Genomic DNA, 27,096 nt, shown 5'->3' with positions numbered 1-27,096 from the left:
AAAACTAAATCTTTTGGTGTGAATGGGTGAGTGTATGGTGTAATCTCTTGGGATGATTTTGGTACATGACAGTGCCTAAAAATCTCTCCAATTGACATTTCAAGTGTGCATGATCTGATCCACACTCTTATGTCTGTACAGAGCTTCCTATGCTTTCTTATTTTAATCCTAGTGTCTCAGTTGAACAGGTTCAGTCAAACCAACCCTTTTTATGTGGCACAGAGGAATCACCAGTGGTAGACATACATCGCTAACGGGAAATAAGGAGGCCATGCTTTAATGTTGAATGAAATTTTTGAACAATTTTGGGTGGTAGGTGGCTCACAGCAACGTCTTGGGTTTGATTCCCAGACAGAGCGGTCCGGGTCCTCTATGTGTGGAGTTTGCATGTTCTCCCTGTCTGTGTGGGTTTCCTCCCACAGTCCAAAGACATGCAAGTAAGGTGAACTGGAGATACAAAATTGTCCATGATTGTGTTTGATATTAAACTTGTGAACTGATGAATCTTGTATAACCAGTAACTACCTGTCCTGTCATGAATGTAACCAAAGTGTGTAAAACATGTTAAAATCCTAATAAAAAAGAACTTGGACGAATGTGTTCCAATCATTCCTTTACAGAAAAGGGCAGTTGAAGAAATTATTAAAATAAAGATACTGCCATGACACACATGTTCCTTACAAGGATATGTAAATTTTTACTTCAGTCTGTATACTATACAGGATGTGAAGTTCATGTGTCCACATACTTTTGGCCATGCCAAGTAGCTACCCAATGAGAAATCCAGCTGAATATTTAACCTAACCGTTGCTTTTTAGGTGTGGTTCACTGTGTACACGGATCTATTTAATTAATCACGGCAGTGATGGCAGGTAAGCGGTGGTACAGCAGGTGAGATCCGACATCATGGACGCGTTTTGCTGCTGCCTGCCACGTATGATCTGCCTCCGTTGGCAGAGAACGTGATTGACAGGAATTTCGACCAATCAGAGATGGATACGACGTTACTGCCTTGATGTTGTCCAATAAAATTTCTGAGGCGGGACTTTGTGTGCCACTGATTCAGTCGCAGGAGGAAACTAAACAGTAGTTTGACAGTACCGGAGACATGTGTGGTGAGTGTGAGATAAAAAAAGCATTATTTTTATTATTCTTTATATTAAGAGCATTTTACACTGTTATTCCTATCATGTACTTATTTATTATGTTATTATAGTCAAAGTAGCGCTGGTAAACGGCTCTGAATGAAAGCACGTTAGCTTGGTTAGCATTTCCCTGCGTTACCCTTATGTGAGTTTGTGGAGCATATTTAATAGTTGTTTGTTTTTATTATTTATTGTAATTTGTTATGTAATTGATACACTTCAATAAAGTGGCTGTTACAATTTTCTCTGTACATCTTACTTCAGCAGCTCTAGTCCATAAATTTTATTCTGACTCTGAGTCGATTCCGATTCTGATTCTGACTCTAATTTAGATGATCTATTATTACAAAAGTTAAATCATAAAAATAGTAATTGTGGCAAAATATGTAAATATATGACACACCATTAGGCATTTAGAGCCCTGGCACTTTTATAAACCTTGTTTCGTGCCTTTTGATTACATGTATTAAAATAAAAAATAAAAAAACATGTATGCCAAAGACAAAGTTTTTATTATTAAGTGATGTGTTGCAAATTTTCCTTTTACTTTGTTACTTTTAAATCGACTTTTTTCAATTTTCCTATTTAAATCTAAGAGTCGACTCCTAGCTATAGATGATAGAGTAGTGTTTCTTAAGTCATCCTAGTTGGACTGTTTTATTCTGGACATTTTGTAGTAGATCCTTACTCAGTTTTTGCTTTTAGATTTTACTAAATCCCTGAACAACTTAAATCACTTTTAAGCAGTTGTAGCCTAGTGGTTAAGGTACTGGACCAGTAATCAGAAGGTTGCCGGTTCAAGCCCCACCACTGCCAGGTTGCCACTGTTGGGCCCTTGAGCAAGGCCCTTAACCCTCAATTGCTTAGATTGTATACTGTCACAACTGTAAGTCGCTTTGGATTAAAGCGTCTGCTAAATGCCGAAAATGTAAAATTAGATTGATTTAATTGCTGTTTTTAGTATTTAATTTTGACATTTTATCACACAAAAATGCACAATGTCATATTTGTGGGCAGCACGGTGGCATGGTGGGTAGCACTGTCATCTCAGCAAGCATGCCCTGGGTTTTTGTCCCTTGTAAAGCGATCTGGGTCCTTTCTGTGTGTAATTTGCATGTTCTTTCCCACTCACACTCAGTGACACTTGTGTTTTAGCAGCATTTATTTTAAGGAAAACCTGTTTACTGGAGTTTTCTGGATACATTTTATCTTGGGAGGGGGGCAGCCCTTTCAGTTTTTTTGAACATTTAATTAAATAATTGCTATCAGACCAAGGAATTTCCATTCTGCTGGGGGGAGTCAGAATTTGGCAGAGCATTGGTTTTGTCTCCAAGGTGTATATCTGTGAGCAGTACAAACAGTCTCAGCTCTGCTCTCACTTTAAATATTATGTGCTAGCTGAGTAAAATGAAATAAAGAACCTGTTTTCTAATAACAGCACTGATTAACCTGCTGTTTTGTTAACAATCACTGGTTAAAACAGTACTTAATCACTGGTTAAAAAATAGTACTTAAACCATCATATACTAGTCCCAATTATGTTTCATGCTTGTCTGATAGAGTACAAATGTATTGTTTCAGGGAAAGGGAGTCTCAGCATCTTTTAGTAGCAGCAGAGCAAAATCTGCATGTGCTGAACGTTCCCTTTTATTTTAAATCTCTTACTCTCTTTTATTCATTTTCCGAAGCCATCTGATTACACAAAGCACATCCTTGTGTGAGCAGCTTGGTGGAGTGACTAAACCCACTGAGATGAGTGTGTAGTACACAGCTGTGCTAAATGGAGCTTTTGTTCTGTAAGTTTCAGGATGCAGTGCCACGCTTGCATTACAGCCTGTTTGACTACATTTTGCCCAGCTTTTTGCTCGGAGATGCAGGTCGTAATGCCACTGTGTTTATTCTTTTTCTGTCCTGTCTTTCCATTTCTGATGACTGCTTTATACAAATCCTGTCTTATGTAATGTGGAAGTTCAACCAATAGACTAATTACCTGCCCTGCTCTTACAAAAAGCTTAGTACTGATTGAAACAATACTACCCTAGGCTAAATTTAATACTGACTACTTTAGAAAAGGCTTGTATTGTTGTATGTTCGTTATTGTTTTTCTTTTCTGATCACACCCATGTTTGGTGTTAAACCGGTTCTTGTTTGGTTGTATATACAGTCTCTCTCTATCTCGGGAAAGACGACTGATACATTATCTGTGCTCTTGTTATTGTTATTAGACCACTGGTGTCCCTGGACTCAGATAGGAGTGTGTATGCAGGGATAAGTAATGAGGGAGGTCTAGATTGTATTGTCTTTACCAAGAGTTGATATTGATAAATGACCTTGATCTGTGATAAAGGCCTGCTTGTCATTTTACAGAACAGATCATAATAACTTCTAAGAGAGTAACTGTTTCATCATGGTCAGGGTCATGGTTGGACTGGCTTCTCTAATTTGCCCCTAAATGTGAGTAAATAAATGAGTGAACAGTTAAAGTGCGCATTGATTTGTGCCCTGTCCATGATGTGTTTCTTTTTACTGCTGGTGTTTTTAGGTAGGTGTTTTCATGTACAGTGGGGCCAAAAAGTATTTAGTCAGCCACTGATTGTGCAGGTTCTCCTACTTAGAAAGATGAGGGAGGTCTGTAATTTTCATCATAGGTACACTTCAACTATGAGAGACAAAATGAGAAAAAAAAATCCAGGAAATCACATTGTAGGATTTTTAAAGAATTTATTTGTAAATTATGGTGGAAAATAAGCATTTGGTCACCCACAAACAAGCAAGATTTCTGGCTCTCACAGACCTGTAACTTCTTTTTTGAGAAGCTCTTCTGTCCTCCACTCGTTACCTGTATTAATGGCACCTGTTTGACCTCGTTATCTGTATAAAAGACACCTGTCCACAACCTCAAACAGTCAACCATGGCCAAGACCAAAGAGCTGTCGAAGGACACCAGGAAGAAAATTGTAGACCTGCACCAGGCTGGGAAGAGTGAATCTACAAATATTCCTGCAGAGAGGAAAATCATAAATATTAAGGATAGTTACTGTTACTGTTACTGACTCCTGACCTTTTTCGCACATTTGTCACAATACATTTTATCTTATCATACAAAATGAAATATAGGACAAGAAGAACATTATTATTAAGTATTGATGGTATACAGATTATGCTACATCCTAGTAATTACTAAATCCTAAACTTGTTGGACCACCTTTAGCAACATCAAGCCTTTATGTTCCTTTTGATTTTTAGTGGACCTAATATAATTGTCTCCTTCTAATGGTTCAATAATTAACGCAGGCCATATTGGAGAAATTTGTAGCTCAGCGGTTAAGGTCCTGGAAAACTGATTGTGAGATTGTTGAGTGAGGTCCTAAATCCTTAAAAGCATCTGCTAAATGTTGTAAATGTGAGGCAGGCAAATTTTACAGTTCATTATTGCCTTTTTTTGCTTACTTTTCGTATTAAAGCAATACTGCGAAGGAAAATGTCACATCAATGTGAATTTCAATCATGATGGCTGATGGGCACAGTGGGATGATGCTGTTGTTAAACATTTTGTCAGATAGTAGATAAAGAGTGCCTCCTTATAGGATTTTATTTAGCTCTGTTTTATGTTACTGATTGGTTATCAGGGTATTCTCTGGATTCTTGAGAGAAAGGGTTGGTCTTCCTGTAGCAGCAGACGGTATTGAGAAATGGAAAGAGTTGGTGTTTGTTTTATCCTCAATGAAGAAGTGTGCAGCCCTGTACATATGAACTTTTAAAATTCCCCTGTCGTCAAATGCATTTTGCATGACCGTTTCAGTCTAAAACATTCCTGTATAAATGTGTCATATTTGAAAGAAAGAATATAGACTGTTATAGTCTATGTATAGATACTGCGGTGGACAAAATATTGAAAACGCATAAGTGTGTTTGTTTGTCATCAGCCACCACACAGTTTCACCTCTCTTCTTACAATGTTCTCAAACATGCTTACTGTCAGAAATCTGGCAAAGAAATATACTTCACTTGGTGTTTTTATTATATATTTACCGGTTTAGTAAAGTGGTGGCTGGCAAATTCATTTAAGAGTGAAATTTACTGGTGTAAATGTTTAAAAGCACTAATTGTTTTTAATAAATACAATTTAATGCAACACCCAATATTCCGTGTATTAAATAAGAGTAGTTCCACTAAACTGGTTGTTATCTATTGCATCAACTCTCTTTTTAATGGTTCAATCATGAACACAGAGCACATTTCAGAAAGTGGTAGCTCAGCACTTAAGGTAATGGAAAATCCTGAGCGTGATCGTGAGATTGCTGGTTCAAACCAAACCCTCTCCTGTTGGGCCTGTAAATGCTGTAGATAAAAAGAAATGAGGACAGTAAACACTACAGTTCCTTAAACATACATCAGGGGCTTTTGTGACTTAAGATAAGTTACTGATGTGCTCTTGGAGACGTTTTAGTAGGCGCCACTTCTGCGAAGAAGTGAATCTATAGCGTAAAATTAATAGGGCTTTTTACATGTGCTCTGAGTGGCCAGATTCAACAGTGAAACTACTGATAAAATGAGTTGAGTTTGCGATTTGAAAAGAAAAAATACAGAACAAAATTTTCTATCTCTAATATTTATGATTTTCCTCTCTGCAGGAATATTTGCGTATCTGAACTATCACGTCCCTCGCACTCGGCGTGAGATCCTCGAGATCCTGCTGAAAGGCCTCCAGCGGCTGGAGTACCGTGGCTATGACTCGGCAGGTAAGAAAATACCGTCAAAGAACCGGTCCAAAATCATTACAGAGCACCTTTCTAGACACCCTGTGTTTACTTAAGGAGCTTTGTGCTCTGTGTTTGTGCGGCAGGAGTGGGCATCGATGGAGGAAACACTAAAGACTGGGAGAACAATGCCAAGAATATTCAGCTGATCAAACAGAGAGGAAAAGTCAAGGTTCTGGATGAGGAGATCCACAGTAAGATTATAATCTTTATGATGGCTATTAAAATCTCACCACTAGGTCTGATTCTATCTTAGCATATATTTTTCTGACTCCTACAGAGCAGCAGGACATTGATTTGGAAGCTGAGTTTGATGTGCACTGTGGTATCGCACACACCCGATGGGCGACACACGGTGTTCCCAGTGCTGTCAACAGCCACCCACAGAGATCTGATAAACACAACGGTGGGTCATTATTAATTTGTGTCACAGTGCCCTGTTCTCTTTAAACTGACTCTTCAAACTATTGATCCACTATCTGCATTTCAATTTTGGGTGATAATTCTTCTCTTTTCTTTCTCATCAGAGTTCATTGTCATTCATAATGGAATTATTACCAACTACAAAGACCTGAGGAAATTCTTGGTAAGTTGAGAAAAAATTAGACTCCTTATGATTGGATGGGTAGGGATTCTTCCAGTATACCCTGTGTATCTTCATGGCTATTTCATTGTTCCTCTAATTGTATCCATTGATGTTATTGCCGGTCGTCCTCGTCCTCTTTTACCTTCAACTCTTCCAAGCATAATTGTCTTTTCCATGAATTTCAATGAATTGGTTCTTCTCATAATAAGAGAGCTTTAGGTTATCAATCTAGGCATCAAGTGAGAGGTTAGGTAGCTCTTTTTCTGGACCACCCTTCCATCTCTCAATTTAGTCATTTCCAGTGCCCAGTTGTGAATTCGACAGGCAGATCATCACACACCCCCTCAGACACGTGTCCAATCTCGGGCTACATTTTATCACCTGACGGCATCCCACACAGAGATGTATTGTGTACAGAGAGCCATGCAAATTCCATGTGATACCTCCCCCCAAACACACACACACACACACACACACCACTACCCCCACAAGCGTCCAGACCAGTCCTGAAGATTACATATCGCAGCAGCAGTGGAAGACACCCCATCCCCAAACTTCCCTCTTTCAAACACGGCTAATTGTGTTTGTGTGGATGCACTTTGGTCAGTGGCTCTGATGAGAGCACGTTAGACCACCTGAACACCCCAACTACTATTAATTTAATTTAATACTTAAGAAAATTTAATGCTAACCTGGGAACAAACCCACAAAAATGCTTGTTTTAGTGTGTTGTTTTATTAGCAAGCAGGTCCCCTTTTTGGGCATTGGTGTGTGTTAATGTGGGGTGATAGATTTTTGTTTGTTTAGAAATATACACAGTAATCATTCAGAAGCCGACTGAAAAGTGAGACAGTTTGTTCTTTAGCTGTAAAAAGCCCCCAAAATGTTGCTGAAACAGTGCATGAAACATGCGGCGTATTCTTCACATGAAGTAAACAGCTGAGTAATGTGTTACAAAACCGGTTTCATTTAGCAGCGGTTGAGCAAAAGCTTTTCTTCTGCTGCTTATTAATCTGCTGCAGTAGTGATTTTTAAACAAAGCCCAGGATTTAGCCATACCTGATACGTCTGGTCCAACTGGCTAATCTTTTGGCCTCGCATGAGAAAGCAACTACCTGTCCTGTCATGAATGTAACCAAAGTGTGTAGAACATGATGTTAAAATCCTAGTAAACAAATAAACAGGGTAGAGTTTATAAAGCCTCAGCATGTGGCCATGCTTGTCTTACTTTTGCAAGGCTTTGGCCCAAATGTAATCTTGTTAAGAAATCATGTCTGGCCTACTGAGACATTCCTAACTAAAGCCTGCAATATGAATGTAACAGATATGTTTGCATTTTTAAACATCATGAAAATAATAAAGATGCTCGGGTGGTGCAACCATCTGTTACACTTGCCCACAATCACTGGCTTGAATTCTCACCTGGGCTATCCACCAGCCAGGCATCTGCACAGACATGATTGGCTGTCTGAGGGGTGGAGAAATGGCTGAAGCCCTACAATGGTTTATGCCCTGTCCAGGGTCTTCCTCCCTTGTGTCCAGAGTTTCTCTGCGAGGAAACCAAGAAACTTGGGCTGCCTTTAAGCTTCCTTTTCTTGCTCATGATGTGTTCTCTTCCAAAATCTTTTTCCTAATTCTAATCCTATAAAATATCTGAAATATGCATTTAAAATCCAAAAAAAGAAATACTCATGTTCAGTTCAGTGTAGTGCTTTAAGAGGCAGAACAAAGAATTAGCAACATGAGTCCTGGGTTTAATCCTCACTGACAGTTTGAGTCGCTCCGCGTCTCTTTCTAACCTCCCCGTCCTTCCGCAGGAGAGTAAAGGCTATGAATTTGAATCAGAAACAGACACTGAGAGCATCGCTAAGCTGGTAAAGTACATGTATGACAACCGAGAGAATGACGAGGTCAGTTTCGCCACACTTGTTGAACAGGTCACCCAGCAACTGGTGAGTGGTTTCAACTTTTATCTCACAGAAATCAAACTCTACAGGAGTCTGTCTGGTAGTAAACTGTGTTTGTTTTTTTGTTTCTTTGTGTCTCTGTAATTAGGAGGGAGCTTTCGCCTTGGTGTTTAAGAGTGTACACTTTCCAGGAGAGGCTGTAGGAACAAGGTATTTTTCCCCAAATTATCCACCTCCTTTTTGTCTGATATTAGTTTTGCTTTGTCACACATTTTATCAAAACAAGATTAAAAGTCTGTAAAAAATTGGAAGAAATAATTTAGATTCAAATGTTTAACAAGTTTAATAGGATTGGACCCAACTCGGTTTTATTTTTCCAGTCTATGCCTGGTTATACTAAGCTGCATTTACAACCACACACCACTGTTGTTAGTAGTTAGTTTAAGTAGTGCGTCAACCTTTTTAGTTGCATGTTTTTTGAAAAAAAAAAATAAATAAATAGGTGCAGGCACTCAGTTGGCACAGAATTCTGATATGCTAGCCCAGCATCGGCCTGGATGGGGAGTCTGTAGACACAGTTGGCAATTTCAGAGAGAGGGAAGGCTGGATAGGTGTATTGCCTTGCTGCTGCTACACCAGGAACTCTAATGGCACGTTCACATTGGTGCAAATCGCCGCTTTGTTCAGCGCGCCAAGCAGTGTATGAGCAGTATGGTAAAACGCCACCAAGTGAGAGTATGAGACGAATCGTCGTTGTTTTAATACAATATGTTATGTTACGTTTTGTTCACGTTAACCGGCATATCAAACAGTTTATCTCATTGGAGGCACATTGAAAAGGTCAGTGGCAAACCGGGTCAAAGTTTAATCAGGTGAACTTTGAGTGTCCCGGCACACTTTGTAGGAAACAACAGCACAGCCAGCACAAAGGCGGTTTTTGCCTCTTTTCCTGTAAATGCGTCCTAAAATATTGCTCATTGTGATAGGACCTTAATTTCCCATGAGGGAGATGCACCAGCAAAACAGACTCACATGCTGTAAACCACACTAAGAGGCAAGAAAGTCTTTGGCCCTTGCTCACCTTTATTGTCCCAAGTGGTTACTCAGTCCCAAAAACCTGTTGTGGAGGCTGTAAACATGGCTGTGTAGTAAGTTATGGTATTCATATCAAATTTTTCCATTACTGCAAAAACTCTGGATTTCAACACTTAAGTTTCCACATTACACTTTAAGTCTGAGTGCGTATTGGTGGAATGTTTGAACCACGTTACAAGAGTCTGTCTCTGATCCTACCAAATGTGTTGTGTATCCTTCCAGGAGAGGAAGTCCGTTACTGATGGGTGTAAAGAGTGACCACAAACTTTCAGCCGATCACATTCCCATCCTGTACCGCTCCGGTGAGTGCCACACGCAGAAATTAAACTATGCCATAACTTTGTTACTATCAGTTTCGTCTGCTGTATCCTGGTGAGGGCCGCAGCTCTGTTTTACATGCTTGTTGTATTTCTTTCTGTATAGCTACTAAAGACAAGAAGAGCTGTGGTACTCTTCCCAGACTGGATCAGGACACCTGCCTGTTTCCTGTAGATGAGAAAGCTGTTGAGTACTACTTTGCCTCTGATGCCAGGTCTGTAAAGCTAATTTCTCCACTGTCAACTGTCTCAGAAGCGAGCGTTCTGTTAGTCGCATTAAAATATTTGTGGGTAGAAAGTGAGAATACTGCAGAAGGGGGTGGATGATGTGGACAGAAGAGCCACATCTGAGGGCGCTCAGATGGCTAGCACACCAGAGCTGACATCTCGAACCCGTCGGTTCGAATCTACACGAACAATGATTGGCTTGTTTGTGGGGTGCCGGAGTGGACCTCATAACTGATGAAATTACGACCCCTGCTGGCTGATTGATTGATATCTGCACAGGGACAAGGGATAATGGGATCAGGGTGTGACTCTCTGTACACAAAGCTACTCACCTCGTGCAGGTGAAAAGATGCAGTCTACTACTGCTCACGTGTCGGAGGGGGCGTGTGTTAGTCACGGCTCTCCTCAGTCAGAGTGGGGATCAACATCAGTGGAGAGAAAGCATAATGCAATCAGGTCATTTAGATTGGGGTAAAAATACAAAAAGTAAATATTAATTGATGGGACCTTGTGATGCTTTGTGATCTTGTTAGTCTTCGTCAGGAACACAAAGCACTTTTTTCTTTATACAATGTTGTATATGCTTTTTAAAAATTGCATTTCTTCACTAGTTAAAATGCCAAACGTGACCGTTTGCTTTTAAACAACAATGTGGTTAAGGTAGAAATCATTAAAACTCATCTAAATTACTCTCCGCCTAGTAGACTTTGCCCATCTCTGGTACAAGGTGATGTCCACAGTATTAAAAGAATTGTTGTTTTTGGCTGTATGACTGTGTTTAGCAGACCTACTTGTCATTATTTTACTTAATTTGGAATCCCGGGCGGCATGTTGGCTCGGTGGGTAGCACTGTCGCCTCACAGCAAGAACGTCCTGGATTCGATTCCCAGGTGGAGCAGCCTGGGTCCTTTCTGTGTGGAGTTTGCATGTTCTCGCCGTGTCTGTGTGGGTTTTCTCCAGGGGCTCCGGTTTCCTCCCACAGTCCAAAGATGTGCAAGTGAGGTCAATTGGAGATACAAATTGTCATTGACTGTGTTTGACATTAAAAACTTGAACTGATGAATCTTGTGTTACGAGTAACTACCGTTTCTGTCATGAACGGAGTGTGTGTGTAAAACATGACATTAAAATCCTAATATCTGGGCCGCTCAGGTGGCGCAGCGGTAAAAAGAAACGCGCTGCAACCAGGGCTGGATTCTGAGAAGCGTGGTATCGAATCCAGCCTTGCTTTACCGGTTCGAAGCTGAGTGGCTATATGAGCAACGATTGGCCGGTTGCTCATGTGGGGGGTGGGACAAAGAACCGGATGTGGGTCTCTCTCTCTGTCAGAATGCGATTGCGTTTGGAGGCGATTGGAGGCGCTTACACAGAGATGGGAGAGGGTGCCCTTAGGGTGTGTTTTTCCGCATGCAACGCTAGGTGGCGCCAAACTCGTCAATGTGTGGGTGGCAAAGATGCATCTGGCTGCTGCTCGTGTTTCGGAGGGGATATGGGTTAGCTATACGGCATAGACAGAGAGGAAGCACGATGCTAATTGAACAATTGGATGCGCTAAAAGGGGCGGGAAAAGGGGTAAAAAAAAAATAAAAAATAAAAAAATCCTCATATCTGGAAACCCTTTCCTAACCTGCTCATCACTTTTGTAATTCTGACAGTGCTGTAATCGAGCATACAAACCGAGTAATCTTCCTGGAAGACGATGACATTGCTGCCGTGTCAGAGGGCCGTCTGTCCATCCACCGGATCAAACGGACAGCAGCGGATCGTCCTGCTCGTGCTATCCAGACCTTGCAGATGGAGCTGCAGCAGATTATGAAAGGTAAGACAGAACGGGTGAGGCACTAGGACCCATGGTGATGAACTGTATTCTGGCAGGTTCGTGAGTTCACCTGGTTTTGTTTCTCTCACATTTACCGAGGTTTTATAAAAGATCTTTAATGATTTGGGCTACGAAAACTGGAACTTTCTGTTAGGAATGGAATTTGAAAAACTCTCCACAGCCCTCTTGGAAGCTGTTTTAGTTTAGACATTTGCAGTAAGCTTGCAAATTATATTACAGATTTATCGGGTGATCATATTTTGGTTTTCAAAAAAGAGGACACTTGGTCCGGGGAGGGGTCAGTGTGTATGAGGTTCAAATTTGACAAATGCATCAATAATCATGCAACTATGTTATTAAACTTTAATTAATATACAGCTACTCTTTAACAAGCCAACTAACAAATGCCTTTATGGCCAGATAATCTTATTCATTTCCATTCAGCTTTAGCCCTAAACAATAATAACATCAAATTAAAAAACAGTTGTCACTATGGAACTAGATAAAAGCTTTTTTTTAAACAAGACAGACATGCAGAAACTCCTAAAAAGACCTATAAACAAAAGTGAAATCGATGCAAAAACATACACACAGAAAAGAGAGTGCAGACTAGAAAAGCCAAATCCCAAACATTTTTGGTGATTTAGAAATCCCGGCTGGACACATTTTTAGGTCCCAAAAAAAGGACAAGTCTAGGAAAAAGAGGACATATGGTCACCCTAAGATTTAGATTTTCAAGCACTGATTGCAGCCTCTCTAAACTGCATTTGATAGTTTGTGGATTATGTGTAGATAATCTGTTCTAAAACACAAAAATAAAAGCACTGACACTGATCAGGATGAAGCTGTAATAAAGGTATTTTGTGGTGGTGTGTATCTATCAGGCTGCATTTACATAAACATCATGCAATCACATGCATTAATTCTGCGTTTTCCCCACATCACTGCAAACTTGTGTCTCAAACTACATACAAGCATGTTAAAAATAGAAATGACACTAACAGGGTGTGTTTCCATTTGCCAATTTTTAATACCATGTGATGTGGATTCTTGGACAGAGGATCACACTATGCTCAATGTATTCCTCTAAAACTCGGTCTGGCACCTTGATCAGACATGCTTCCCTCTTTCAGACACCAAACACGACTGATTGCGTCTGTAGAGCGGCGGACCAGTAGTGGGCTAGCATGTTGCCAGTTAAAATTGGCTAATTATTACATGCAAGGTGGGAGTTTCAACTTGATAAATCATGAGCGTTGCTCTGGGCCTACATTTCTGGGATGAACTTTTTTATGCTGACTTTTTAATCACCAGAGGGCAGTAACAACCTTCTGTCCTTCACTTTTTGTGCTTTCTTCCTCCTTTCACCAGGAGCCTGTTCTCCTGAGGCAACCGACTGTTTTACTGTATTAAACAGCCTGCTGGGAATTTACTCCTAGTGACCTTTTGGGCTTTTGTCATTACATTCCTGTCATCGGTCTTCATCCATTAGTCCAGTCCAGTAAGCATGGTGTAAAACTGTTGTTTAGTGATCTAGTGATCTCTATTGCACTGTTGTTGAATAACTGTGAGCCAGAGAGCAGCTGGGAGGAATGTAGAGCTGGTAAAAAAAAATTCCAGCTCTTTTCCAATTGGTTTCCAACTGGCTTTTAGGCCAAAACTAAACTTTTACATATATTGTGATATTAGATTGAACAGTAAAGCTGAGCCTACCCTGTATGAATAAGATTAAACCTTTTTATAATATAATTCCAACTACACTTTTAATTTATGGCTAAAAGTATGCAGCCGTAAGTGAATGTCATCGAGTAGCAAGGTGTCCCTTAATTTTAAACTAATGTGAAAATGCAGCTTAAATCAAGTGTGATCATTTTGGCTGAGTCACCTGTACCTACACTGTTCTTACCTAATCTTATCTCTCCATGTTGTGTGTGTGTGTCTGTGTGTCTGTGTGTGTACACAGGTAATTTCAGCTCTTTCATGCAGAAGGAGATCTTCGAGCAGCCCGAGTCTGTGGTTAACACCATGAGAGGCAGAGTAAACTTCGATGACAACACAGGTGAGAAGATACGACCTGACGAGCAGGTTTGTTTTTAAATAAATGGATGTTTTCTGGTCAAGCAAACTACATTTGTTGGTGTGGGTTTTAGAAGGGCTTACTGAAGAGAGGTATACTGAGAGGAACGATCTATTACAATAGCCCACCACTGCAGAGATCCGGGTTCAAATCTCACTGGTGCTATCAGCCAGCTGGGCATAATCACAGACATGATTGGCTGAAGCTCTGTGATGGATTGGTTAGCATAACATCACCATCGCCATGCAGGTGGTGCCAGAACTGGACCGGGATGAAGCAGTTAGTAAACATGAATTGAATTTGAACAAAGGTTTATTGAAAACACTTAAAATGCACATGTTTCCTATTTTTTATTATTATTTAATTTTTATCTTTTTATCACTGCTTTATCCTGGTCAGGGTTGTGGTGGGTCTGGTTTTTGTGAATCACTGGGCGCAATGCAATGTGTGCTTTTGACTTCGTTAAATAATAAATAGATTTTTATGTGTGTGTTTGTGTGTTTAGTCATTTTGGGAGGGCTGAAGGATCACATCAAGGAGATTCAGAGGTGTAGAAGGCTCATCCTCATTGCCTGTGGTACCAGCTATCACGCAGGCGTGGCTGTAAGTGTTATTTTGCACATCTGTATTCATCACAGTCACACACCTTAATTCTAATCATATAAAACATATTTACTTCAGAAATGGAAAACTCATACAACTTGTGTTTCTTATTCTTGCGTTTCTCTTTCTCAGACTCGTCAGCTGCTGGAGGAGCTGACTGAACTGCCCGTCATGGTGGAACTGGCCAGTGACTTCCTCGACCGCAACACTCCCGTCTTCCGTGACGATGTGTGTTTCTTTATCAGCCAGTCAGGTAAGATGCTGGTTGTTGGAAGCACTTTTAGGTAATTACACTGATCAGCTATAACAGTAAGACCCACCACCTAATACACTTTCAAAACAGAGACATTGACTCCACTATCCTTTATCCTTTTGGGCAGTGGTTGTCTAGTGGGTAGAGCTTTGGACTATCAACTAAAAAGTTGAGAGGTCGAGTCCCAGCTCTGCCATGCAGCCACTGTTGGGCCCTTGAGCAAGGCACTTAACCCTTCCTGCTCCAGGGGCACCGTACAATGGCTGACCCTGCGCTCTGACCCAAACTTCCAAAGCAGCTGGGATATGCGAAGAAAGATTTTCATTGTACTGTACACCTGTATATGTATATATGACAAATAAAGTAATTCTTTTCTATTCTATTAGAAAAGACTGACCCCCTGTGCTATTGATGTAAAACATGTGTTGTCGTGCGCATCTTGTAGGGGGTGGTTTTAATGTTTTGCCTTGTCAATATATGCAATTCTAATGTTTTTACTTTTTACTGTTCAGGCGAGACAGCAGACAGCCTGATGGCACTACGGTATTGTAAGGAGCGAGGTGCCCTCACTGTGGGCATCACCAACACGGTGGGCAGCTCCATCTCCCGTGAGACTGACTGCGGTGTCCACATCAATGCTGGGCCTGAAATCGGAGTGGCCAGCACAAAGGTGAGCCTGGGTCAGGAGCTGAGGTCAGCAGCAGTATAGAGAGATGAAATACGGTCGGGTGATTGGGGTAGGGCTCTGCCCGAGCAGAGAAGATGCAACTGGGTAATTGGATATGGCTAGAACAAAAGATTTAGTTGATTTATGACTCAATATACATAAAAGCAGTTAAGACTTTACGAGATGCCCTTATTAGGGCAGGAGAGTTTGTGTTTAAACCAGATGTTTTGTTATAAACAGAGTTTATTTAGATCTGTAAGCACTTGGGGCAAATATGATGTTGCTTATTACAGTGCAGTTTGACCACATGTGAAGTTTAATGAGCACCAACATTTTAAATGAGCCCATTAGAGTGCAGATACACTGTCTACAAAGTATGTGGACACCTGACTCTAAGCCTGTTGGAATGAGCTATGGGCTTTAATATGAACTTGCTTCTGTTGTAATTATAACAGCCTCTCATAGTCAGTGCAGAACTCAAGGCAGCTTATTCTTATTTACATTTGATCAATTTTTACACACCCTCAATCCCTGATAAATACAATTTTTAACACAGTAACAGTAAACATAATTGGCACAAGTAATACAAAGACAATTACAGAGGCCTGGAGATGGATTGGCGTTCAGTCTCGGGTTTGTTACTGCATTGCACCTAGTGATTCTGGGTAAATTGGACCCACTGTGACTACTACGATAAAACATTGGTAAAACATAAAAATAAGCCAAAAATTGAAGATCTTTTGTTTGTGCTATGGAATAAACTTCTCCTGGCATTAAACAGGGGGTGGGTTTAGAAACCTGATGTGATTAGATTTGTTTTATTTTTATGCCTGGCTATGCTTTTATAGCTGGTGTTTGTAGTGTTTTCTCAAATGCATATCATGATTAATCCTTTCTTTATTCTTACCAACATTTTCTTTGTATAAAAAAAGATTTGTTCATATTTTAGTATGAAGAATGAACAGGAGTGTCTGGATACAAGCTGCTGAAATATTTCAAAGTGTTGCCTGTACATTTCAGTCCATTACAGTCTTTAGAGGAGGCGTGTGTGGGATTAGTCATTTAATGTGGCTAAATAGTTCAACCTGAAGCTCCCAGGAGTTCCAATAAAATCTATCCAACGTCCATTATCATTTCAGTGCTGATTTTATTGCTGCTGTATTGCATTAGCTGACGCAATAAATTACTAAACCAAATATGAAAGGCTTATTGAACCCTCTGTCTGATTTCAGACTGTCGTTCATACATTCATTGTCTGTTTTACCACAGAATTATCCTGGTCAGGGTCATGGTGGGTCTGATTCATTGGGTAAAAGTTTGGAAACACCATGCACAGGGTGCATACACACACTTGAGCAACTGTGTCCCAAAATACTGAATTGTTTAATTAAACCTTAAATCTAGTATGACGTGAGAAAAACGCGGCATGATGACTAGTGAGACCGGGTTTTCTCATCTCATCATTTTCTCAGCAGGTGGTTAAGGCCCCTGGATGGATTGCCATCCATCAGTATCAGCAGAAGCACCAGTATACATTTCTACTTATGCTAGAAGTTCTAACAGAGAAACAAAGCAGTGGATCTGTAATACTCATTCATCATTTAACTACCTCCCACTGCAGGAGATACAAGAGCTACATACAGAATAACAATAATCCTCTCATCTCCCCTTCAGTGAGAGTACAAATCCATTCATCCACTCATCCTCCTACTCAGTGGTTTAACTAACCCAGGTTGAGTGTTCTGTTGCTTTTATTTGATGGGTTCTGCAGTGCATTGCTCCCTGCTTTCTTCCAACAGAATCACAACTCTGACTGAAAACACACCGTGTTATATGAGAAAGTAATAGTGTATAATTAAAACCAAAAGAGGAGATGCATACTGGCCACTAGAGAAAATGAGTATTAATTCATTCATTCATTCTCTTGTTTTACCACCGCTTGATCCTGATCAAGGTTGTGGTGGGTCTGCTTTTTTTTTTTAAATCACTGTTCGAAATGCAAGCTGGACAGGAAGCCAATTTATCGTGGGAGCTCAGCCGAAGCTTGTGCAGTGACAAAGAGGCGATACCCAGCCGGCCTTCCCTTCCACATACACAGCTTATTGTAGCCTCTGTGGTCTCAGTAGTTCCACTGACTGTTGGCTAGTGTTATAAACTGCTGCACCAACCGTGTGCTTAAAATGTATTAATTGTCTCCTTTGTATTACCTGTTTACACATGGGCTGCCTATTCGGAAATACCTGAGTGATAACTATTCCATGTTTATATATTCTCTGTGTTGCAGGCGTACACCAGTCAGTTCGTGGCGCTCATCATGTTCGCCCTGCTCATGTGCTCCGACAGAATCTCCATGCAGCCCAGGAGAAGAGAGATCATCCAGGCTCTCCGAGTACTGCCAGGTACATAAACACACGCTCATCATACACGAGTACATGAATCTAGCCAGATGGAAGATTGAATGCCTTTAGTTGTCATAAACATCTACATGTGTACGGTACAATGACATTCCGTTTCTGCAGCCGTGTTTGTGTTTGGGATATCAGGACACTGGCCGATGCACATTGTGTACACTGGTCCCCTGGCAGCCGTGTGTGTGTGTTTGGGATATCAGGACACTGACTGGTGCTTGCGGTGTACTGTTTTTTTGGGAGCCGTGTGTGTGTGTGTGTGTGTGTGTGTGTGTGTGTGTGTGTGTTTGGGATATTAGGACACTGGCTGATGCACATTGTGTATAATGGTCTCATGGCAGCCGTGTGTGTGTGTTTGAGATAGCAGAACACTGGCTGATGCACATTGGGTATACTGGTCTCCTGGCAGTCAAGTGTGTGTGTATGTGTGTGTGTTTGAGATCTCAGGACACTGGCTGATGCACATTGTGTATACTGGTCGACTGGCAGCCGTGTGTGTGTTTGGGATATCAAGACATTGACTGGTGCACATTGTGTATAATGGTCCCCTGGCAGCTGTGTGTGTTTGGGATATCAAGACATTGACTGGTGCACATTGTGTATACTGGTCGACTGGCAGCCGTGTGTGTGTTTGGGATATCAAGACATTGACTGGTGCACATTGTGTATAATGGTCCCCTGGCAGCTGTGTGTGTTTGGGATATCAATACATTGACTGGTGCACATTGTGTATAATGGTCCCCTGGCAGCTGTGTGTGTTTGGGATATCAAGACATTGACTGGTGCACATTGTGTATAATGGTCCCCTGGCAGCTGTGTGTGTTTGGGATATCAAGACATTGACTGGTGCACATTGTGTATTTTGGTCGACTGGCAGCCGTGTGTGTGTTTGGGAAAATCAGGACGTTGACTGGTGCACATTGTGTATACTGGTCCCTTGGCAGTCGTGTGTGTGTGTGTGTGTGTGTGTGTGTGTGTGTGTGTGTGTGTGTGTGTTAGTGATCTCAGGACACTGGCTGATGCACATTGTGTATACTGGTCCCCTGGCAGCCGTGTGTATGTGTGTGTGATCTTAGGACACTGGCTGGTGCTTGCAGTGTACTGGTCTCCTGGGAGCCGTGTGTGTGTGTTTATTTACAGCTGAAAGAGGCTTAGCCAGCACTGGCCGTCACTGCTGGAAAGCTCTACTGGATCACAAGTATCCGATGGGAAGCCTCTCTCTTCTTATTTCTCTCTCTCTCTCACTCTCTCACTCTCACTCTCTCACTCTCACTCTCTCTCTCTCTTCTCTGGTCTCTGTTGAGGTTGAAAGGATTGAGGAATGTTTTGGCAGTGTGGTGCTCCAGCTCCTCCTACACTGTAACTCAGTTTTCTCATTAGGTTTAGAACTGCTGATTCTGAGAGCAACTAAGGACGTGGCTTTTTATTTTGGCTAATATTTTGTGACCTTATCAGAGTAAGAATTGTGGGGACGACGTGTCTGATTTGTATTGCTTCATACTTCAGCATCAACTCCATTCTGTTTGTGTATTGAAGGGAAAGTCTTATTCTTTCAGTACGAGTTTGTGGTTCAGTAGGCATGGCAGTTCAAAAAGCTTACATTCACTTTAGACTTTAGATATTCACTTTAATTGGTTCCAAAGAGCTGTTCTTAAGTCAAAATGTTTGTTAGTTAAACCTATTTTTCCCAAAAGAAATAATGTAAATGGAATTAATCCGTGCCAGACCTCCCAAACCCCCCCTTACCTAACCTTTCTAATGTTTTAAATGGTCTTTATTGTTATAAATACAAGTATATTTTCCCTTAATCTTAAATTATAGAATAGACATTACTGTAATAAACAATAATAAACAACAATACACAGTAGTACTGTACTGTACATAAAACACACCACATTTCAGTACAGTACATGTGCTGTACCATGCACCATAATAAATTTCCTTCTTTTTTTATAAAAATCTATCTACCAGAAACAACAACTCTCATATTTCTCTATTATTTATAGTGTTGTATTTTGTAGGTGAAATTGCACGTAAGAAACAACAACAACATACAACAACAATCGCTTTTGCACCACGGACTGGTTTCATATAAGATATAATTTCATTGACCAGCAAGGGCAGGGGAATTTAAAATAGAATATCTATAGAATGGAAAGTCAGTGTTAATCCTGAGCTTTTTTTGCTGCAACGAGACGCTGCTTCCACCTAGTGGTGATTTTGGACAATAACACCTAAAAAGTATTGGAAATGTATTTGGTCTTGTAGCGATCTTTAATTCTTTATTCTTTCTGTGCAGCCCGGTAGTAAATGACCCTCGGACCGACCCAGTGGTTGGGGACCACTGCCCTATAACACTAAAAAAAATTATTTTTTATGTCCCCACTCTCTAACACTACACTTTACAGTGAAATACAATGAGCATAATTTTTTAGAAATCGTTTTTCCTTGCATTGTTTGGTGACAACAGAAGCTTAATTAAACTTCAGTTAAAGCTAAAAAATGAAGTTTAATTTCATGTTACTACATGGCCCTGATAATGTTTCAATCACATAATAGTTTAAATGGTGTAACAAATAGGAATTGGTTCCTGTCGTGAATATATCACAAATGTGCAAACACGGCATTATAAAAACAAATAAACAAACTGTCAGGAATTGAAAATGACTAGACTGGGAGATAAAGGGGAAAATCCAGAAGAAAGAAAAATGGTGATCTGGTCTTTGCATGAAAACACAGTTTCTATATGGATTAAAACCCTTGTACCCAGGATGAAAACATCTCCATGGCCCATGGTTTGCAGTATCAAGGCGATAGAGATCTACCAAAATAGATAATAGTCTGCAGCTCTCTTTGGCCAGCCTGTGGGTGGTGAAAGTGACAGACAAATTGCAATAGGGAATTGGAAATTACTGCATTTGAAAAAGAGAAAAATGGGGGAAATGGCCCAAACAGGAATTAAAATACATATATAATATAAATACTGCAAAAATGGGAAAACATGCCACAGTTTGAACAGTTTATTATGACGCACATCTGTTCACAAGATTCTGTGTGTGTTGCCCCAGCAGGCTTTCCAGGAAAACTTTCAGAATGGGAATATCCAGTAGTAGCCAGTGTATCACAGGGAACTGTTAGTGCAGAACAGCTCACAGACTTCACTTTCAGGCTGTAGGCTTGAGTACTGACCTGTTTTCACTTTCTTTTTTCTTCTCTGTCTTTCCGTGTAGATCTAATTAAGGAGGTCCTGAGTTTGGACGAGGAGATCCAGAAGCTGGCTGTTGAGCTCTACCAACAGAAAAGTGTGCTCATAATGGGCAGAGGCTACCACTACGCCACATGCCTGGAGGGGGCTCTGGTTAGTCGCTTACTGCAACCTTTCATCGTATCGCTCGAGCCCTCCACTAATACATCGCTGTTTTCTAGTGATGTTTTCATTCCGTGGTCTTTTTCAGTATCAAAAGCAAAACAGAAGGCTTATACAATCGCACGCCAACGTTGATCCGGACCAAGCTGAAATGATGGCACTTTGAGAACTATACTGACCTAAAAAGACGTGATTTTAGCAGGGAAGTTAGTGATCGATGGTTATTTATTTATGCAACAAATAGATGCAGAAGAGTCACACCATGTAGGAAAGAAGTTTACAGGGAGAAGCAGCTGCGGTGGAGAGAGTGCGCTTGTGCTTATTAGATCTCACAAGAATGCATTCTCCAGCCAAAAAACAAGGCTCGACTTCTCTCTGGTGCGACACCGCTGTGTCTGTCACAGTCACCATAAAAACTGTCAGTAATTCTGCAAGCACAAATTCAGTTTCAAAGTTTGCACAAGAGATGAAACATGTCAATGAATAAGAGACTTGTAATATTTTTATGTGATAGCAAGTTGGAATGTCTCTTCTTTAGAATGACTATAAATTTGTTGTTTTTTCACTTGGCTGCATTTTTGGATGTTTTTATTTGATGGTTTCTGCTTGGCAGAGTTTTACATTTCATTTGCATCAACTGCTTTGTCGTGGTCAGGGTCATTGTTAAACACTGGGCGGAGGGCAGGAAATCCCCGGAAAGGCACCAATCCATTGCCAGGCTTCGGCCACACAGTCCCCCTAGACATAGTCAATCATCTGTGTACAGGCGCATTCACATGAGAGGCATTTTGCGTTTCGCTCAACGCGAGCCTTGGCGCAAACTGCTGCTTTTTTCAGCGCTTGGCTTGAGCGGTGCAGTAAAACGTCATCAAAGTGCGAATATGAGACAAATCTGCATTTGTGTAAAATAACCACAATAAAATCCACTTGAAAAGCTCCACGTGTAGGCCGCTCGGGTGGCGCAGCGGTAAAAAAACACACGCTGGAACCAGAGCTGGGATCTCGAATACATCATATCGAATCTCAACTCTGCCTGCCGGTTGGGCTGAGCAGCCACATGAACAACGATTGACCTGTTGTTCAAATAAGGTGTGGGATATTAAAAAGCCGGATAGGGTCTCTCTCATAACTAATGCAATTACGACCTCTGCTGGCTGATGGTGTCTCTCCGTACACAGTGCTGATCCGCATTGCGTGATAAGATGCATACGGCATGCTGCCCACATGTCGGAGGGGGCATGGGTTAGCTTCGTTCTCTTTAATCAGAGCGGGGATCGGCATTTGTGGAGAGAAAGCATGACGCAATTGCGCAATTGGACGCGCTAAAAGGGAAAAGAGCAGAAAATGCGTAAACAAAATAAAAAAAAAAAGCTCCACATGTATCTAGGTTTAGCTGTATTTTCCTCACTGTTTCACTTTTAAACTTGTCTTTAAGAATCAGATTTTCCAAGAGAGTCTAAAACACTTACCATTAAGAATGACACAGGAACACTAAACCTCTCTTAATGATTACTGCTCATAAGTTCTCTCCACTAATAAAATTCCTCGGTTGTTGTTTTAATACAGTAAGTCACGTTAAGTTTTGTTCACGTTCAGTGTTGTTCGTACGGCCTGAGTCGCCTTTACTACGTCATATCAAACAGTTCGCCTCATTGGAGGCGCTTTGAAAAGGTCAGCGGCAAATTAAACATCACTCCCACACTGCATAGGAAACAACGGCACAGCCAGCGCAAAAGCGGTTTTGCCGCTTCTCATGTGAATAACCCCCTAAACGCCAGGCTGGCCAATAGTGGTGGTGGGCTGGTGTGAAAGACCACAGCGCCACCCGAGCACTTGTTAACTAAAGATGAATAAAGAAATGAATCACTGAATCACTTCCATTCTAACTGTGTATATTTCTGTGTTGTAGAAAATAAAGGAGATCACGTACATGCACTCGGAGGGCATCCTGGCTGGAGAGCTGAAGCACGGCCCTCTGGCTCTGGTGGATAAACTGATGCCTGTAATTATGATCATCATGAGAGATCACACATATATCAAGTGCCAGAATGCCCTGCAGCAAGTGGTGGCACGACAGGTACACACAGACCCCACACATGAGCTGAACTTTTTGTATTTTTCAATCCATCCAAAAACTTCATTGTGTACTGTTGTGTTCTGTCGTCAGGGTCGTCCCATTGTGATCTGCGATAAGGACGATTATGAGACCATAAAGAACTCGAGTCGCAACATCAAAGTGCCGCACTGTGTGGACTGTCTGCAGGGAATCCTCAGCGTCATCCCTCTGCAGCTGCTCTCCTTTCACCTGGCTGTCCTCAGAGGATATGATGTAAGAAAACACACACATACATGCACAGTAACTTCCTTTATGAAAGTTTTGACCATACGTTCTCTACAATCATCTCTAAATCGGAAATATTCAACCCCCCAATGAAAATAAGGAGTTTTAACTCCACACTTTACTGCAGAGCTAGATTTAGCTTCAAATAAAGTATTTATTGGTTGAATGATGCAGCAAATTATATTGTTTTTTGGAGTAGCTTTGTGTTATTCAAACTATATAATTTTACTGATTATAATGCTTACTGCTAGTCTGTAGGAACTAAAGTTGGGTTACAGCATGATTAAACAATTGGGAACTCAGTACCCAGCCTTCATTTGCTTCAGCTGTGAAAGTAGCACTGACACAGAGGTGTATGTTTGGAATTTTAGAGAAACATATGCTGGCATAAGTGCTAGGCCCCATTCTGCACACACTGTGACACCAGGGCTTTGTAGACACAGTGTAAATGCTTGATTGGCTTGCCTGCAGTCCACATCTGTTTCCAATTGAAAATGAATGAATCAAGGTGAAAAGGAGAATCGAACAACAGCGACCACAAACTGTTGAGCTGCTGATGTTTTGTATCAAGCGAGAATGGGCAAAAATGCAACTTGCAAAGTGGCAATAAATGAATGATTAATTAATTAATAGAAAAGTTGAGTGGCACTTGTGCCTCTTTCCTAAGTTTGAGTGTGGCACAGGCATCAAATTATTCATTTGTGTTTATTTAGTGGATATATTTAGTGAAGATAAATACACATACACACACACTCAAAAGTATACATATGATCATATATAATTCAGTATTCTGTCTTTTTAATGCAGGTGGATTGTCCAAGAAACTTGGCCAAATCAGTCACGGTGGAGTGAAGCCTTCATGTTTCAGCCTCTTCCAGAGTGTGAAGTACGGGGAGTGAAATACAATCGCACACACACTTAGTTCATACAGGTCTTCTAGTAGTCTTTTATTCTTGACCTATTCTGAACCTCTCGTTAAAGAGTAGCACTGTTTATTGTATCGTCCTTTATGTTTGTGGTGGCAGGGTATGTATGGGCTGCTTTGTGCTTGATTACCTGGATAGTTCATCTCGCTATGTACCCATGTGAAGTACATGACTGAGATCATACATGTTCAGTCAGGAACATGACATGCTTTTGATCAATTGAAAATGAAGGCATGTTGGCACAACTACACATTGAAGACTAAAAGTTCCTTGATGTTGCTTTTTTACATCCATTCTAGTTGAATAACAAAATCAAAATTGTTAGTTCATTTCTGTGACTTGTTATATCAATATCTGGATATTCCTGCTCACTGTAGTGTCCCTTTACTTACTGTAAAATTGTAATAAGGCATTTGGAATATGGAACAGCAGCAAGTGTAGCCAAAATATTACTCAAATAATCACTGCTTTAAAACAGAAGAGAAAAACATAGCAACTCGGTGTGGTGCGTTTTCCCACTGAATGCTCCCTTCAGCCATAAACATTTATCTTCCTTAAAAAGTCACTGACATTTCCTTTAAATAGGGAATATTTGACTCTTTTACTGTTTTTCATTTGAGCAAAAGTGAATGTAAACAATGTAAACAATGTAAACTTGAGATAAAAAGAAGTATATTCATGTTTATAATTTCCAGCTGCACCCAGTAAACACGTCTTTTTAATTATTACTTCCTGACAATCTAAAACATCTTGTTTTGTGTTTAAATACTATTTTTAACATTGTGGATATTGGAATAACCAGTAAGTCTAAATAACTGTGCGAAGATAATGAAGTAATGAAGATAATAAACCATGTTTAACAGGGCAGTGTTAGCTCAGCAGTTAAGGTTCTGGATTATTGATTGTTAGGTTGCAAATTGTCACTGAGGCCCCTGAACAAGACCCATAACCTTCACTTGCTTTCATTGTATTCAGTCAAAGTTGTAAGTTGCTTTGAATGAAAGCTTCTGCTAATGAATTTGAGGTAAACCTCTTTACCATGTTTAACCAAGACAATATTTTTGTTGTTTCTGTCTATTTACATATATTGTGTGGTAATGAACGTTGCTCTTTCAAACAAGTCTTAAGTTTACAGTGTGACTCCCGAGCCCAGAATCACCAAAAACATGAAGGTTTTTTGTTTTGTTTTTAACTAATTACACTTTACACGTAGTGACTACATACTGTGCCACCTTTCAAATTTTTGAATGTTACCATGGGACCATGTGCTTAATATTTGTCTTTTTTATTATGTGTGCGTTTTCTATTCTATTGTTACTGGGTACAGAACAGTTACGTTATTATTGTAATGCTTATATCTCATAATAGCCACAATCTCATGTCTTTATTCTATGTAAATGATTATATATTGCTTGATTTCTTTACCTTACCTGTCTGCTTATATGTAACCAAAGTCGTTTCATCCTCAGATTTTTGGATTTTGATTGTTTCAATTGATTAGTTTTTTTTTTGTTATTATTATATGGGTCATGTTGCTGGTTTAGATGAAGATAAATGCACTTTGCTCCTTTTTGGACTTTTCAGGTCCATATTAGTACAAAACATTTTGTCTTTATTGATTGCCGTGTCTGTACCCTCACGATTTATCAGTCAGTGTCGCTCATGTGCAAAAGCAGCTTTTGAGCGACACTCACTACAGATGTAAAGCACTGTGATGATGCTCTACATTTTGGACCTTACATCATATGTTATCGTTAATAAATGCTGCTGAGCCTTTATTAGGAGTTTCCAATTTGTGTGACTGATCTGTCTCAAACCATGGGGTTTTACTTACCATAGTAGTTGCAATAAAAAGCTTCGTCTTTCTCCTACGGTTTATCTGTGTGTTCTATAATCACATACAAAAAAGGATCTAACTTTGCAGAAGTTTGAATACACCTGTCCATATTTCACATTTTTGTTGACATTTCTCGGAAGTCTCAATAATCAATGCTCTGGATCATACAAAAATAGCTTTTGTCTTCATGTGGAGTTTTTACACAATAAATCCATTATTATTCACTGAATTTAACATATTAAATGTGGCAGAAATAATTCCTGCTTTGAACTGTGCACTATAAATCTTGACTGAGGTTTGTTGCCAATCACATCTAAAAAAAAATAGGCTTTTTGGAGCCTATAAGCCTACAGCAATGTGCTGACATGTCTAAGCATCGTTTAAAATAGTCTTATTTATATGCTGTAGTCAGTCAATCACTAATGAGGAGCTGGGGTGGCTCGGTGGGTAGCGCTGTCGCCTGACAGCAAAAAGGTCCTGGATTCAATTCCCAGGTGGAGCGGTCTGGGTCCTTTCAGTGTGGTTTGCATGTTCTCCCCATGTCTGCTTGGGTTTCCTCCCACAGTCCAAATACATACAAGTCAGGTGAATTGGAGATACAAAATTGTTGAAGACTGTGTCTAATATAAAAAAAAATTGAACTGATGAATCTTGTGTACCTGTCCTGTCATTAATGTAACCACAGTGTGTAAAACATGAAATTTTAATAAATAAGAAACTGAGAGCTGCTTCTTATTGGCTGGATTCTTCTTTACAGAGA

At 40.4% G+C, this 27,096-nt stretch overlaps 1 protein-coding gene across 1 annotated transcript; it reads left to right on the top strand.

Moving 5' to 3' along the window:
• The first annotated feature begins 1,043 nt into the window (after positions 1–1,043).
• LOC134318420 (glutamine--fructose-6-phosphate aminotransferase [isomerizing] 1) lies at positions 1,044–26,367 on the top strand. The gene is made up of 19 exons (XM_062999335.1): positions 1,044–1,115; positions 5,780–5,887; positions 5,992–6,099; positions 6,186–6,311; positions 6,433–6,491; positions 8,309–8,443; positions 8,547–8,608; positions 9,716–9,795; positions 9,917–10,025; positions 11,694–11,857; positions 13,821–13,916; positions 14,440–14,537; positions 14,670–14,790; positions 15,303–15,460; positions 17,742–17,856; positions 21,096–21,223; positions 23,142–23,309; positions 23,400–23,561; positions 24,381–26,367. The coding sequence occupies exons 1-19, from the start codon at positions 1,109–1,111 to the stop codon at positions 24,423–24,425; spliced, it is 2,049 nt and encodes a 682-aa protein (XP_062855405.1). The 5' UTR covers positions 1,044–1,108; the 3' UTR covers positions 24,426–26,367.
• The last annotated feature ends 729 nt before the right edge of the window (positions 26,368–27,096 follow it).

Source organism: Trichomycterus rosablanca, chromosome 7, assembly GCF_030014385.1.
Source record: "Trichomycterus rosablanca isolate fTriRos1 chromosome 7, fTriRos1.hap1, whole genome shotgun sequence".
In the NCBI taxonomy this organism is placed as follows: Eukaryota; Metazoa; Chordata; class Actinopteri; order Siluriformes; family Trichomycteridae; genus Trichomycterus; species Trichomycterus rosablanca.
This window is presented reverse-complemented; position numbering and strand designations above follow the sequence as displayed.

Excerpts from the sequence above, each read along its gene's own strand:
- LOC134318420 (XM_062999335.1), top strand. Across the intron at positions 10,026-11,693 it reads TACTTTGCCTCTGATGCCAG|TGCTGTAATCGAGCATACAA; the intron begins GTCTGTAAAGCT and ends TAATTCTGACAG. Across the intron at positions 23,562-24,380 it reads CTGTCCTCAGAGGATATGAT|GTGGATTGTCCAAGAAACTT; the intron begins GTAAGAAAACAC and ends TTTTTAATGCAG.